The sequence below is a fragment of the Crocodylus siamensis genome, chromosome 2 (genome assembly GCF_052110815.1).
Source record: "Crocodylus siamensis isolate JL-2025a chromosome 2, ASM5211081v1, whole genome shotgun sequence".
Classification (NCBI taxonomy): Eukaryota; Metazoa; Chordata; order Crocodylia; family Crocodylidae; genus Crocodylus; species Crocodylus siamensis.
This window is the reverse complement of record NC_143396.1, coordinates 159,574,957-159,591,455: the sequence shown is the minus strand read 5'-3', so window position 1 is coordinate 159,591,455 and position 16,499 is coordinate 159,574,957. Positions and strand designations below refer to the sequence as shown.

The 16,499-nt window shown below is 45.6% G+C and overlaps 1 protein-coding gene across 8 annotated transcripts in view; it reads left to right on the top strand.

The window, feature by feature from the left end:
• The first annotated feature begins 576 nt into the window (after positions 1 to 576).
• Positions 577 to 16,499, top strand: part of LOC149870974 (bifunctional methylenetetrahydrofolate dehydrogenase/cyclohydrolase 2, mitochondrial-like) — an 83,060-nt gene continuing 67,137 nt past the window's right edge. For all 8 annotated transcript variants that reach the window (XR_016440165.1, XM_090031938.1, XM_090031937.1 and 5 more), the window contains exons 1-2: positions 577 to 4,333; positions 16,249 to 16,433. Coding sequence is in view for 7 of the 8 variants with exons in the window: in XM_090031938.1 (XP_089888064.1) it covers positions 4,059 to 4,333; positions 16,249 to 16,433 (460 nt within the window). In the remaining variant the exon portion in view is untranslated. The remainder of the gene's footprint in view (positions 4,334 to 16,248; positions 16,434 to 16,499) is intronic.

Below are 16,499 nucleotides of genomic sequence, written 5' to 3'. Positions count from 1 at the left end.
GCTACCCGACAGGGCAACCGGAGCACGGGTCCGGTACTCAGCCAATTCAGAATCCCCCCCCTCATTAGACTCAGGAAGTACAGGCGCCCCCCCCCGAGTCTTTTTCTTAACAAGCATCACATGAGACTTTACTAAGTAATTCTTAATCCAAGGTGGCTGATTTTGAACCACCCACAACCAACAATCAATATAAGGAAACTGATTCCAATACCCATTTTGCATAACAATTTCATGGATAGCTATCACTTCTTTTAGCACAAAGGATCCTTTCGGGGTCCAGTGGACCCCAAATGTTGGCCACTCGAGTTGACAGAACTTAATTAAATCATCTTTTTTCATTTTTATTCCGTAATCGGCCGGCCTTGCAAATTTATTAAAATGACGTAATAAGCACCTTAGAGGGGTATCCGTGTTTTCTACACGGGAGCTAACCGTACCCATTTTGCCCACAAAAGTGCACCCAAGGCACACCAAATACCAAAAAGTCCCTTACAGCAGATGATTTACCATGAGCACATGCACACCTCCTGCTCCGGACCCAGAACCAAATTGGGCAAAGGGAGTTCGTATACTCACTCAGATACCCCAGAGATCTCGATCCAAAGCCAAAAATGTGTACCTGGAGACTCCAAAAAAAACCAAAATTTGCATAGGAGCTCTTAGTGTTCCGGATGTTCCGGCTCACACCTCAAGCCCCCCCTCAGGGCGAGCCAAAAAGAAAGGCTCGGCGCGCAAACCCCCCAGGGGGGCAGAGACGATGTGCCGACGAACTCCGGAGTTATCCAAAGAATGCCCCACGTTGGGCGCCAGGCTGAAGTAAAAAAACTCTCTCTCGGTTCGTTTTCTTTGGAGGCTCATTGAATAACAAATTCTTAGGCACACATTGTTGGTGAGACAAAAGGTATATATTTGCAAATAGGGTCAGAGGGAGAAGACAAAAGATCAAAACCCTCTGCCCCTGAGTACCATCATTAGCAGGCTTTTATCCCCTCTCTTCTGGCACGTGTACAGAAGCAGGAACTCTTACAACTCATTTCCGGTTCATACAAACATGCATGAGAATACGTCAGATCATGCATCCCATGTGTATTATAATTAACTACTTAAGTATGCGGGGCGGATAGGCTTAATATGTATTAGCTGATTGCGCCTGCTCAGAAAGTATTTTAGGTTACCAAAAGTTCAAACCTTCTCTGCCCCAAGGACAGGACCATTAAAAATTGCAATTTACTCTTATCTACATGAGAACGCTAAGGAGTATATGCTTTACTGTAACAAAGAGATAGTAAATTTGCAGAACAAAGAGAGCTCTTAGAGTTTTCCTTCAGTTCCCAACCCCCCCCCCTTCCCTCTCTCATTAGGGAGACAAGGAAGGCTGGCAGCCGTACTTATTCAAAGGACAACTATTGATGGGAGCTAACAGCTATTGATAATGCATTTTTAATAATATTTCTAACAAACCCTTCAAAAAGTCCAACCCAAGAGCCCTTCAAAAAGTCCACCAGTCACCTCAAAAAAGTCCTTCCAAATCTATATGATTGCTATTTACAATATAAATACATAATTGTAGCTATATTACTCATCTATAATTGATTGCGTATAAAATTCTGGGATATTTTTGGTGCAAATAGGGTATTGGGCCTTGGGTCAGGAACCAATCCACCATTTATAATATTGTGCCCTATGAGAAAATTGGTTCCAAGTTACAGCTTTTCGACCTAAGGCTCGGTTTTCAGGAATCAATTGTCTTGTAAGTCTGAGGACTGCCTGTATAGTTGTATTTCACTTTCTGTGGAGGAACTTGAGATTTATTTGCTACTTTGGAAATCTTCAGATATTTTGTATGCCATGTGATCTCCAGCTGCAAGCATGTTTAGCTATACTATTCTGCCAGAACCTATCAAAAAGGTCCTTTGGGAAATGTTCTTATAGCATTAGCAATGTTATCTGCAGGCCTAATTTCTTGTGATTTTTCTCTATTTTTTTTAAACTTAATAATGCTTATATAAAAATGGACATGCATGCCCTTTTAAATGCCATTTTTGTGCCCTTCATACGGTTTTTGATTTTTGAAGCAATAATGTTTATCAAGAGTGTTTCACAAGAACTGTTCATATGTCACTTAGGGTCTGTTTTGATTATCTCTTTTAAGATCTGAGAAAGAGCAGTTTGTGCCCAAAAGCTTGTCTAACACATGTCTCCTGGCTATCCAGCTGGCCCAGTAAAACATACCATGAAAAAAAATCCCTTGCTTCTCCTATAGTTCCTGGATCATCCCAGGTACAAGGAGGTTCCAGCCCGACAAAAATGAGGGCCTAAGACAGAGGTTGACACACTCTGGCACCTGTGCCAGGGATTGCCTTTCGAAAGCATTACAACACTTGAACATTTTGCTTGGTGCATGTGCCTCGGGGTGGACTGCAGGGAAGGGGCCCAGGCTGCACTGCCACAACAAGGATCAGGCCCCTCATGGCTCCTCCACCATCTGCCCTTGGTATGCCAACATTGAGGTTTGAAATGTTTTTGGCACCGTGCCTCAAAACACTGCTGACTTAAAGACATTTAATTAGCAGATTACATGAAAGGAAGTATTTGCTGCCCTCTGGTGGTTACTTTTTACACATCCTATGTTTAAGGGTTTGACTATTTCATGATTTCTGTTAAGCAAAGATGTAGGTGGCCAGATCCAACAGTAAGACCTGAAGTTTGGAAGCTGATTAAGTCATATCAAGCCAACACCAAGAACCAGGAAGCCAGGAGACAGAACAGGACCAGGCACCAGAGTTATGAAACCAGGGTCCAAGTCAGAAATAAAGTTTTCCAAACAGCTTTAATTAGGGACCTTTCTGTCCTTCCCAGATGATCAGGAGGCACACAAAAGTGTGGCCAGCCTGATGCATCCCAACTGGCCCATGAAGCTCCAGCACCCCATGGAGTTCCCCACATGCACCAATTTACTAACATTGTGATACAAAAACAAACAAAACAAAGTGCTTTGAAAACCGCTTGCAGGTATCCCTGGTTCAACCACCAGTGAAGGAAGGATACTTGCTGATTGTCTTATCAAATACCTCTCTAAAGCCGGGTGGGCAAAACACAACCCATGGGCTGGATCCCCCCCCACCAACTGATTACATCTGGCCTGCAGCATGCTGCATGAGCTGAGCCCTGTCCATTCAAATCGTTTCCTGGGTGGGCCTAGTGCAGGCTTGCTCAGCACAGCAAACCGGCCTGTGCAAAAGAGGCCAGACTAAGGCAGCTAAGTCCCTCTGCAAATGGGAATTCAGTGGAGCTGTGTTCTTCATCTTTCTCCTTTGTTGTGTGGGATGCAAATGATTGGGGGGCACAGCATTGTCTAAAACCAGAATTTGTTGGCCTACAGCGCTAAGGGCAAAGAGACAGGTTCATACAGGGTATAATGAAACCGTTGTTAGATCTGGAGTGAAACACACCACACAGGTAATCCCAGCCACGAGCATCCAGTGCCTCCCGAGGCTGGGGAGGGGGGGCACAGTGACTGCCCACAGGTGGCGGTGTTGTGGTGTGGCAGCGAGCGGGGATGGCGAGTGCCGACTGGTGATCTGTGACCACCCATGGATGCCACTGGCGGTGTTGGCAATGGCCCGTGGTGATCAGCAACTGCATGCAGACGCTGCCAGTGGTGTCAGCCCCAGCAGGGAGGCAAGTGGTGATTGCCCACAGGTGCTGTTGGCAGCATTGGCAGTGGCTAATCTTGGGGGGGACACATGTGCACCCCTATGTGTCACCAAAGATTCCCAGCTGCTGTTTCCGAGCAATAGGCTTGACAGGCGACAGTCAATTACGCTTTTGTTAGGAAACTCGCATTTTTGGAAGACATTCTAACTCTTTGGCATGGTCAGTTCCTTGCTAACAACCTGTAACGGTGGCAAGAGCGACTCTGGGAAAGGAAGCAGTAATAAGGAGCCTCATGTAAACAGCAGGCCCCGGGGCAGGGAAGTGCGCCTGGAGGTCACCGCTCCCGCCTCGCCCCTTTTTTCGGCGGCTTTTCATTACATCGCGGCTGCCCCCGAGAGCAGATGCCTCCCCTTTCTCCTCCGCCCGGGATCTGTCCTCAGGGGCCAGTCGGTACCTTAGGGCTGCGCCGCCCGATCGTGGCCGGGGCGGGTGCCGGCTCCTCCCGCCGAGCTGCGCGGAGGGATGCTGCGGCGAGAGGCGGGGCAGACATGGCGGCAGCCGCCGGTTCCTCCGTGCTGCCCTCCTGCTTGCTCCGGCTGCGGCGATGGAGCGCGCTGCCCGGAGTTTCTAGGGCCGCCGGCTACAGCAGCAGCAGCGCCGCCCGCAGCGCCGCCAGGTACGACCCCCGCAAGGCCTGCTTCGAGCTCCGGCCCAGCCCGGTTGCTTGGGCGGGCGGCGGTTAACTGCCAACAGCTGCGGGGAACGTTGGGGCTGCAGAGCGCGCAGGGGGAGGGGCTGGGCCACACCGCTCCCAGGCCGGGGAAGGCCCTCAGGACTGGGGGACCCAAGCCCGGCGTCCTTTGTCGCTGCACACGAGCCCGGAGGTGGTGTTCAGCCCGGCTTGCTGTCCTTCCCGGCTCCTCTGCTAGGTCCAGGCTTGGACGGCTGATACGGAAGCCAAATTCTCCTGTGCTTTCTGACTCCCCCAGCTGAGGCATTGAGGCTGAAAGAAAAAAAAACCCAAAGAAACCCAACCCCCAAAATCGCATCGAATATTATGAGACGTATAATAACATGGGGAGCATTGCCAGTGCTCTAATTTTGGGGGCCCTGAAAAAAGGCACTCTGACCACCTAGTTTAAATACTCTTTGTGCCATCCAGGTACTGCAGATACTTCCTTAGCCTGTCAAAGGGTTTTTAAACCTGAAGGCTTGCCAAAAATTTTTCTTCCAACTATTTAAGTTGGTCTAATAAAAGAGATCAGATTGACCCAAAGAACCTCATCTGCCTACGTCCTGAGACCAACACGGCTACAACCTACACCCCTGTAGTTTAAGTACTGGCATTGGCAAATGGCGTTCCCTGGTTCATGCCAGGGTAAATCAGAAACGGTTCCTGTGGGGACAGAATCGAATGCATGAGAGCTCCTAGATTTCTAGTCCTTCTCTGATTCCCCACTCACCTTTTTCTCTGATACTGTTTTGGAGTTATTACATACAACAAGAAACACTCAGTGTGTGTTTAGCAGTGCTGTGAAATTACACATGCTTTCCAAACCTAAGAGAACATTTCCCCCCATTCTGGGCTTTCTCCAGATTTTAAAAAGAAGTGAGTCCTTGTCTACATGGACCTCTTTTTTATTTTAGCAGAACCTAAACTGTTTTAGTTACATTAGTATAGTGACTATATACATTTTGTCCAGTATTGAAGTAGCTTTTTTTGGTTTAACTCGCTTTACTTGGGAAAAGGTTTCAGGCAAGCAGAAAAAACACCTCTCATATCAACTGTGATGGAATGGGGCAGGATGGGATGGGAGGGCATTTTTACCCTATCACTAGCACAGCTGTCCCGTGTAGATTAAAGCCTAACAGAAGGGCTTCTTTGATGGTGAGGTTTAAATGACTTCTTCAGGGTGTACAAGTGAAATTTGATATTCCTTTTCTGAAGAGCTGATATTTTTGTGGCATGTCTAGATTGTTACAAAATATGTATGTTTAAATATCTGGAGTCAGTTGTTTAGGTTTTGATCTGAACAGGAAGTGTTAAACTGTTGTTATGCTTTAAAAAAACCAAAACTGTTTAACATCCCATTCCTGTTGAAAAGTCCAAGAAACTGCTTGTAAGAGAAAGCATTTCAGCACCTGATGAAGTAGGTTGTTGCCTATGAAAGCCTTTCTGACCCAATGAGTCTCTGAGGTGCCACCCTATCCTACCTTCTTACGTTAAAAGGAAGAAAATACTTTGAGAGTATCGTGGTGCTGCAGAAAGATGGCAATATATTAGAATTTTCAGTGTAAGTTTTCTATTTAAACAATACCCTGAAGGTACTCATCAGTTCGAATTAAATGGCCAACTGAGATAAAATGGGTTTTTTTCAGCTCAGATGTCATGAAGGACAGACCGTATTTGCTGACTATTGTAGTTTTCAAGTCATTGCCTCAGTTATGAGGTAAACCTAGGCTTCTTCAGAAGAATGTATTTTAAAAAGTCACATGCAAGCGGTCATGCTACTTAAGTTCAGAAAGTCCCAGTATTTTTCAGCAGCAGCCCATGCTTTCTATTTTACTTAAGTGATTTACTTTCCTATGGTGTCATATGAGAAGATGAACTCATTTTGAATGGCTTTTTTTATATGAAAGCAAGTAATGCATGCATGTGTGTGGTGTGTGTTTTCAATAGCCTATTTCTTACCATCTCTCTTATCATTTTTTAGTATTAACAAGTCACATATTCAAAGGAATGTGCTCTGTAAGTGTCTGTTTTATAAGTCATGGGCAAGTAATTAGCAGAAAGCATGTTCTTAAAGTAATACCAAAAACCAACATACATTTCCTATTTTAGATGAACACTAGAAGTTACGGTTTTCTTGCTGTCAGTGCAGTTATTTCTTTGCAGTTTTTCCAGGATGTTTTCTGCAGATGGGAAGGGATATAGACTAATCTTAAAATATGTGTCAAATGGAAAACATTTTGGAAGAATTATATCTTTTCCTGAATATTAAACAATAATAGTGTCTTCTGATTTTCATATTGATATGAAAATCGAAGAATTGGCTTACAATTTTTGCTTAAACCACTATAATTTTGAAGGCTCACTTGGAACAATTTTGTAGACTTAGTGAGAGGCTCATAAGTTGCCAGTTTAGATATGTTTGGAAAAAAAATGCTTCATCATGAGAATTTCCAGAATACAGCAATGGTAACAGTGGTGTATTTCTGAATAAAACATCATTCATTTAAATAGTTGCCTTGAAGCAGATTATCAGGTTCCAAATTGAATGGTGTGTTATGCAAGGATACCAAGCAGTTTGTTTATGCTTATTGGTTTCTCTTTTCTCTTCTAGGACCAGCAGAGAGAAGAGATTCCATCTTCCAGAATTCACCACTGTGTCCTTCCCCATATGTTCTTAGACTTGTTTTTGATAATTAAAGGAATATTGTCAAGTAATAATACAAAATATGTTAAAATATTTTATTCATTTGCATTAGGGATGTAAATATTTTTAAACATTATTCATATAACCTCCTCTAATTATATCGATTGATCAATAACACAGCAGCTCAGATATGGCTGCTGCTGGGAGCTGTTCCTGAAAGAGCAGCTAATTACTTAACTGATAGCTCATTAGGCTTCCCACGGTTTTCTTTAACCTCATAGGCTCTATGGGTATTAGTTCCCCCTCACCCCTCCTCCTCGCTTCTCCCTCCTTCCTGCCCTGCCATCTTCTGGTTCCTGCTGAGGGACAGCATAGCTTCCCTCCCCCTGCCCCTTACCTGCTGGACTGCACCCTACCCAGCACTAAATTATAACCAGTAAAATAACTGGTTATCACTGGGCTTATTGGTTAAATGGTGACTCGTTTAACCCTTCACACCTCTAACTTGCATTCAGTTTGGCTTAATCTTCATAGAAAACTGTGCATGTATCTATAGTCTCTTTTGATTTTAGTGCTTTTCACTGTCCCTTAAATTATCGACAATTTTTGTATTAATTTGATGGTACAATGGGATCTAATCCCCATAATCACATGTCTTGCCATGTCACACATGGCTAGGGTATGCATTTAAAGGTGCAGAGAGGGAGAAGCTCATGGGCTCCTGCTGCCTGGCTTTTGCAAATCCATGCCCAAGGGCTGCCCAGGGCCAAGTCAGCAAATGCACAGTGGGGGTAGCCCATACGTTTCCTCCACTGTGCACCTTTTAAACATGTGCCTGCCCTAAGCCGCTTCTGCAGGGGAAACCTGGGGCACAGGTCTGCAAGTGCCAAGCAGGGGGGGCCCATGTGTTTCCCCTGCTCTGGCCCTTTAAATCCTCACACATGGGTTTATAAAATCACCAGGTGCTGGAAACCAGGATGAGGAGAGCCTCCCTGGAGGCTTTAAAACTGCCATGTGCTGCCCAGCTAGGCTGCAGGTATTATTATTTAAAAGCCTGAGATGCAGAGACCCAAGATCAGAGAGCTTTTCTTTATCTTGGGTTCCTGTGTCAATTTCTAAAGACTCGGGCCTGCCCCGTGATAATCTAGGCACTCAGCTGAGTTGGACCAGAAAATATTAAACGTTCAATTTAAGGTTTGATTCGAGCCAGCTGTAAAGATGTAGCATCTTTGAGGCTGGTTTGCCCTGTTTAGTGTGTCAATAATAGGGTGTGTGTGTAGCATGTTACAATCTATAGTAAAGTTAATGTGTTTGAAACGTAATTCTAACATTTGCCAGGGCTCCTAGTGTACCTTCTTTTCCAAGCATATTTAATTAAAGTGAAAGTGTCTGATAGATAAGTAACTGCAATAGAACAAAGAGCCTACACTATTAGAGGAAATAATTGGTTTTTCTAAATAAATACCTTGTTCTTTCAACTGAGAGACTCCAAAACAAGAAATTGAACTCAAAAGACTAAAATCAGCATACCTCTACTTAAAATCCATCTTTTTTTTTTTAATCCAAAGACCTTGACAGTGGGTGCATATATGAGATTCCATGTCATCATAGTGATGAGCTATGGTGATATAGCTTGTTGCTACAGTGACATGGCATCCGCGAACACAAACCATGACAGCGATGCTACTGCTCAGTAACTTGTTGCTACTACAGTGTAGAGTTGGAAAAGATCTGTGCGCCGCTGGGACTGGGCAGTAACTGTGGTTACTGTGCAAGACTGCACAGTAACAACTGTACGGTCAGGGACACGTGTAGATGTACCTGGTGTTCCTTCTTGAAAGTTTTGTTTAAATACTGGTATTGAAAAAATGACTCTATATTGCATTGGGATTTTTTCATTTTTCTTCACGTATATTTACAGAAGAAACTGGGGAGTGGTTTTATATCAAATGTGCGGAGTAATTAGGACAAAAAAAGTGCGTCCTTTCCTGCCACAAGAAACTAAGCAATTTATTTCACCAAATATAATAAAAAGCAGAAATTAAGTCACTATTTTTCTTTCAAATTCCTTTTAAGTAATTTTAAACCAAAGGTTGAAATATGCATTGTACAAATCAGATTAATAGTACAGCTTTCTGATATATATTGACTTTGTATATTACTCCTGGACTACCAGAGTAAATCCTAGTTCCACTGAAGCTATGTAAGGCCAAGATATTATTAGTAATGTTTCTCTTGTCCTAACGTACTAGTTCTGTGTATCAGACAAAACCTAAATAAAAAAAGAAAATGTCAGATAGAGCATTGAGTTTAAGGAATAATAAAGTAAAAACCCTTGAAATAGCCAGCAGTGGTCTGATTCATTGTAAAGCAATCCTACAAATGAAGATTTCTTTTCCTTTCCTGCACCGACACTTAACAAGTACAACCCTATTACTTCTTAATATTCAAATAAATAAATTTGCTCATGTTAGATTCAAGATGTTTATTCTTTGTACCTTTGCTATTATAATCTGAGGGTTTTTATTTTTTGTAATTAAGATGTGTTCACATGTAGGCAATAGGGTTAGATTAGAAAATATATAATGTATATTGTACTGATTATAAAATGACTAGAGGTGCACCCATACATCAGTCTGATATTGGAGCGGTACCAATATAAAGAAAATGGGCTGTATTGGAAATTGGCCTGAAGTGGCTGATACTGTGGCCAAAAATGCCTGTGTGGGTGCACAGCTGCACCATAGCATGCAGGCAGCGAGGAGCAGAGCCCAGTAGCATGTGGCTGATGAGTCTATTGTGGTGGGCGGGAAGGGTAGTGGGGGGGAAGATCAATGTCCCCTTCAGTGAGGGGAGAGAGAGAGCAGGCACTGCCCAGCCAGGTTGGGGTGGAAGACAGAGTAGCAACTCGCTGGGCGGGGGAAATGGTTCCCGCTGCAGAGGCATGGGGGGGGGGGGGGGCATGTGCCCCTGGATTTGTGTGGGGTGAGGTAGGCAGGCTGTAGCTGTGGGCTGAAGCTGAGGCTGCACCAGGCTCTTCTTGGTGAGGGCTGGGCTGAGGCGGGGAGTAGTGGTGGTGCTGGGAGGGGACTGCAGCCACCGCAAATTTTCCCATAGCCCCTACCCCCTCATAGCACCGCTCCCAGCATTGCCATTTGGCACAGCCCCGGCTCTTTCCAGCATGTAGGTGGAGGCGGGAGGTTGAACAAAGGCTGTGCTACGCAGGTGGAAACAGCGCTATGGGAGGGGGTGGTCTATGTTGAAATTTGAGGTGGCTGCAGCCCCCTCTGTAGCCCCTCTCCCAGTGCTGTCTCCACCCACCCCAAGCCCAGCTCCTGCTGAGAAGACCCTGATGCAGCTGTGGCTGCAGCCCGCAGCTGCAGCCCACCCACCCCACACAGATCCAGGGGTACAGCCCCCCAGTGTCCTTCTAGCATGTGCACAGCAGCAAGAGCTGCCCTTCCTGATGAGCCATGGCTCTGTCCTGTACCCACCCCACCTCAGCGAGGCAGTGTCTGTCCCTGCCCACTCCCTCCCTCACTGTGGGGGGTGTTTATTTGCCCCCCCACGCCCCTTCCCTCCCTTGTCCCCTTCCACCACAACAGACTTACAAGCTGCACACAGTTGTATCTAAAATTGGATTCGTATCGACCGATATGCCTCCTTAAATATCAGCTATCAGCCCCCAAAATATCAGTGCACCCCTAAAAATGACCCCTCTCCAATAATTCTATTATTGGAGGTTTGGCTTGAATTTGTCCCTTTCCCACTGCTACAGCAGGGAAATAAATCTGAGGGGTCAGGTAGCCCCTTTGCTCTCTGCTTCCCCCAACTTGTTTCCCCTCACAGCCCCTTCTGCATCTCCCTGTTGTCAAACCCTGCTCTCCATGAGCACATTGAAGTGAGGAGCAAATTTGAAAGCAATAATTTTGAAATTAAACATGACTGTAGCAATTTGCACATGGTAGCCATGCACTTAGCTCATCCAAAATGGATGCATGTTACTTTTTTAGAAAGTAGCTGCAAGTACTTGAAAGTGCTGGAGTACAGGTACTCCATAAACATACTTTTGAGCAGTGCTTTGGCACATCTACTTATATGTAGTACAAACCATGCATGGTATTAATCCAAAGCCAAAAGCTCATGGATTTATCATGCAGGTCTTTGAGCAGGGTGTCACCAGAGTCAGCAGCAATTCAAGCCATGGTGACCCCACAGCTCAGCACTCTTCAGAGAGAGTGTGTGTGTGTGTAACACGTGCTCCCCACTCTCCCCAGAAAGATCCGTGTGCTAACATGCCCTCTCATGACTGCAACCAGGTGATGTACAGGGTAACCTGCTCTGGTTTCACTTCATGGAGAGCAGGGACATACTAATTGTATGCACCAGGCTGAGAGTGGGGGCAACAGGGATTCTGGGTGAACTGTTTGGGGCCTTGTTTGGTGATGTTTGCTAGGCATTTAAGGCTAGTGAAGAAATGTGAATCATAGGAAATGGGAAGGAAAGGCAGAGTTTGCCTGTGGAAATGAAGAGGAAGTTAAAACTTGGCTCACCACAACCTGAAAAAGAGTCAGCAGTGAAGAAGACTCACCTAATGGGCATTATCATATGTATTATTCAGATAGGCTGCTTTTTGGTTAAGGTCAAGCAAGGTTTGTTGGGGGGCATCTGAATCCCAAGGTCTCCAGGCCTGGGGCTTGCAGGTAGGATGTTTCCCTGGATTTAAAAAGTATCTGAAGCCCCAGGTTGATGGATCTGGAAGGGATGATACTTGCTGGTGGTTGAACCTGTTTAGTTCTGGAACTTGACTATTGAGCCTTGTGTTATTGAATTTGGAACTGGTAGGTTTCCATGAGCGTGTTTGCCCACACATTTTATAGTCATGCACCATGTTGGCTGAATTTAGTCAACTTCATAATTGGTTTCCATTGCTGAGCACATGCTGCTTTTGGTCTGCCCCACCTGCAGTTTGCACCTGCCCTCCCACCCCTCACAGGTTGCATTTGCCCGCTCGTGCTACCCATGGATTGCACCTGCCTCCCCCACCCCACCTATGGGTTGCAACTACCCCTTACCTCTTGCAGGTTGTACCTGCCTCCTCACTTCTCCCGTGAGTTGCACCTGCTCCCCCACCACTCATGGGTCGTGCATGCCACCCAACTCCATGCATGGGTCACACCTGCCCCACCTGCGGGTCATGCCGGCCCCCTCTACTCCACCCACAGGTCATTCCAGCCTGTGCCATGCCCCCATCCCACCTGCAGTTGTGCCTGCCCCCCCCACCCATGGGTCTCACATGCTACCCTATCCCTTGTGGATTGCACCTGCCCCTGCATCCCACCTCACCTGTGGCTTACACCTGTCCCACTACCCAACCGCAGGTCATGCTTTCTCCCCATCCCCCAGCAGACTCCTGACCTCTTCCAGCCTACTGGACATCCAACCCCCTGACTAGCTGTCTGCCTTCCTGACTTAACTGATATTGTGCTGCTGTGCATGAAAAAACTCTGCATCAGGATAGCATTTGTATTTTCAAGTACTAACTTGCTGCGGAGTTTATTCATTTCTTGTGGCCTAATAAGCATGTAAATGCTGAGATGTTTACTGAGGAGCTAATTAGGAAGCTTTGCAGTAAAAATCTTGTGTAGGTGTGTCCACAGCTTAAAACATACGTGGCATTCCTAAGCATAGGTGAGCATTGGTATTTGCTAGGCATAATGAGTATGTGAAGAAAAAACAGTACTAAAAATATATAATTGTGAAAGCTTATAACATACAGGATGAGCTACAGCCAAGTGAAACTATTGACAAATGAGAAGAATGAAATACACGTGTCCTGTACTCTAACTTCAGTAACTAAGGATAAGTAGAATTCCACATACAATACAGTGAAAGAAAATGGCTAAAACAAGAAGAAAACCAGCTATATCTGGCTCCATTTATGCTGCTACATATCTTAACACATATCTTATGCATATCATATCATACATATCTTAAAAGTATTTCTCCTGCAGGAGGAGGAAATCAGGTGTGTGAGAGAGAGGGAATCTTGCTTAGAATCATACTACTGTCTTTCTGATCAAGTGGAGCAAATTGCTAGTAGGCTTCCAGTAGGGTTCTTTTCCCTTTAGCTGGACTGACAGTCACAAAGGCTAGGACAGACATTACACATAAACCGGTTTAAGCGATCAGAAACACGTTTAAACCTGTAACTGAAGAGATGTTCAGTGCTCATAAACCAGTTTGAAAATGGCTGAAACCAGTTTGAGATAAACCTGGTTGAATGTAGTAGTATCAAACTTAACTGATTTGGGTCAAAGCAGTTTATGCAACGTCTGTCCCAGACCCCTTGCTGGTATAAATTAAACCAGACTCCCCCAGCATCCTGGCATGCTCTCTGAGCTGGGCAGGGATCTCTGCTCCACAGCAGAGCTGGCCCCTCCCCTCTGTTCCCTGGCTGGGGCTCGGCAGAGACTGCAGGCATCTGCCTGGCTTCCCCTTGCCCCCATATCCCTTCTGACTTAGACACCTCTTGGCATTAGCTAGCAGACCACATGCTGGCTATGGTCTGTGTTGTGGCAGACGGAATAAAGGCAGAATCAACAGGTAGCTGGCAATGTCCCTTAGTTGTTTTCTTAATGGGTTGATAAACACTGAATTAGGGGTGATAAACACTGTATTCCTTGCTGGTCTGATCAGGAGGGGGAAAACCCTCCTTAATCTCAGTGTCCTGCCAGGGTCTATGGAAAGGAAGAGAAGGCTGCTCTAGATCCCCTTGGCTTCTAGCTTGAGCCACTGTAGGCATGTGCCTGCGTTTTATCAGTCCAGAGGGGATGTCTGTATTGTTACAAACTGGTTTAGCCTAGCCAGATTTTTTTCTCCAGACCAGAGCATTGATGCAAGTTTGTTTTATTTTGTTTTGCTGAATTGCCTATAACAAAAAAACCCCCTTATTTTGAATATGATGTGTCCTTCAGCTTTTTTGCAAAGAAACAAACAAAAATATGCTTGAAAATAAGTATAAAAATGTAATAAGTGCCTGAGATGGACTGCAACCTGCTGGCCCAGATGTAAAGCACTGTGAAAAAGTCTGTTAGTGATTGTCACAGCGTGGGGACCTAGGAGCGGCCGTGATCTCTCCTGGCACCCCCTACCATGCCAAGTTGGCGATCAAGCACCCTTGTCTCGCCCGCCATGTCTTTGATGTTATCTAATTTTATAACAGAGGCTGCCTTTTGTCCCCTTGGACACGGTGCTCTGTTTATCCTGGCCCCTATTCTGTATGGAGTGACTTGGTGCACTCCAGCCTTATGGGCAATGCATGGCTTCAACCTCCCCTGTACCATGCCCCAAGCTTCACAGATGTCCCGGATGTTATCTGGTCGGTTTTCCTTTCTGCGCCCACACTGGCGCCCCCTGGGCTTGTCACGCAGCCGGCACCCACTCGCTGGTGCCCCCTGGGTTGGGGCCAATGCCCCCTGAATATCGTGCCCTCTCTGGGCTTCTTGCCTGTGCACCCCTCCCTGAGGCTCCTCGCCTCTGGGCGCATGCCCTCCCTGGGCTCCTTGCCTATGCACCCCCTTCTGGGGCTCCGCCTTGACTGGGGCTTCTCCCACACATGCCCTCCCTGGGGCTTTGCCTCGCAATTGGGCTTCTCTTCCTGTGTGCCCTCCCTGGGGCTTGTATTCCTATATGCCCTCCCTAGGGCTTAATGCAAACACCCTCTGGGCTTCTTGCCAGTGCCCACTCTGGGACTCCTCACAATTGGGGCTCAGGTGGCCGTAGCCGTGCCTGGCCCCTAAATCCACCATGCCCCTTTCGCAGGGCTGGGGTCAATGCCCCTCAGTACCGTGCCCTCCCTGCCACCGGGGTCCCCACCCTGCCGTGGAGCCCCACTGAGGCTTCCTCCAACCTCTATTAGCCTCACCCGGTCCTCTGGTGGTATAAAACTACAAACAGAAAACTTAAGCCCCTGGACTACAACATATACTCTAAGCAACCTGGCTAACTCTCATTCAACTCCCTACCAGGGCTGCCTCCACCTGGTATCTTTGTCCATAAGCTCCTCAGGCTTCTCAACTCTGCATGCTTCCACAGAGCTCTACTTTCCTTGGCTGCCAGAGGGGAACTGCCTGCCAGGCTTCAGCCTGGGCTATTTATATACTCCAGGCTCTGCCCCCTTCTGGTCAGCTGACCCCTGCGGTTGCCCCGGCAATCAACACCTGTCCTTCTATAGGAGCAGGCACTTCAGTGCCCCTGCCACAGTGATAAGTAAAACAAATTAGCTTATAAGAAGTTTGAATAGAGTGGCAACAATTTTCTTCTACCATTGCTAATACTACCTATAACCTCAACTTCATAATTTAGCATATTTTAAGAACTGATGACAGCTGTCAGCTGTTAATGCATGAACATTATAAGCTTTATAAATGAGGGAAAAAATTCATAATATAATTATTTTTTGTATGTGGAACAGACTCAATGCTTGTTAGATGTCCGTTTCCTGAGTTGCTTTATCCTGTGAAATAGCATCTCTTATGTCAATTGGAGCCAACCTTTTTAGCAGACATGTCACAAATTAAATCCTCTTCTCTCTCTGAGTGCTTCCCAATTCCTTTCCCCTCCCAATCAGCTGCTCTACTTTCAACTCCATGGATTACCTTCCATGTGCCTCACACAGGGGCTACCCATGCCATCTATGGTACTTGTTTATGCAGGTGGATTGCCCTGGATTCATGTTTTATCGGTACTGAGCCTGAGTTGAAATTGTCAAACATAGACTTATTTCAACAAGTCTTCAAGAAACCAAAGAAATGGCAACATCTAGATCTAAGAGTGGTGTGGATAATTCAAATAACCTTGAACAAAATCTGGGGCAGGGTCATTCCTTACTCTGGATAAACTTAGGAGAATGTAGAAAAGAAGCATTTCCGGTTTTGCCCACAATCCCATGTTTTTCCAGAAATTCACCAGAGGACAGGGCCATTTTGCAGTGCATAGAAGTGGTGATGGTTCCAAGCTCACCTGAGCTACCGTTAGGTGTATACTGGGAACTTTCCATCTCTTTAAGGGTTAAAAGTGCTTTGATACTTGAATGAAATAGACTGGTTTTTCATTGACCACAATAGATATCAGTATTTTAAATATTCTGATTATGCAATTTTAGATTTAACACCTGTTGTGGTTTCTAATCTTTCACTTTCTTTCTTTATAGTGATGAAGCAACTGTTATCTCAGGAGCTAAGCTTGCTAAACAAGTCCATAAGGAAGTTCGAAGGGATGTAGAATCATGGATAGCCCTTGGGAACAAGAGACCTCATCTCACTGTCATTTTAGTAGGAGACAACCCAGCCAGTCATACATACGTAAGAAACAAGATAAAAGCTGCTGCATATGTCGGTATGTGTTTATCTGAACAGTACAGTAGTATTTTGATATTAAGCACAAGATGTTATCCTGTTAAAA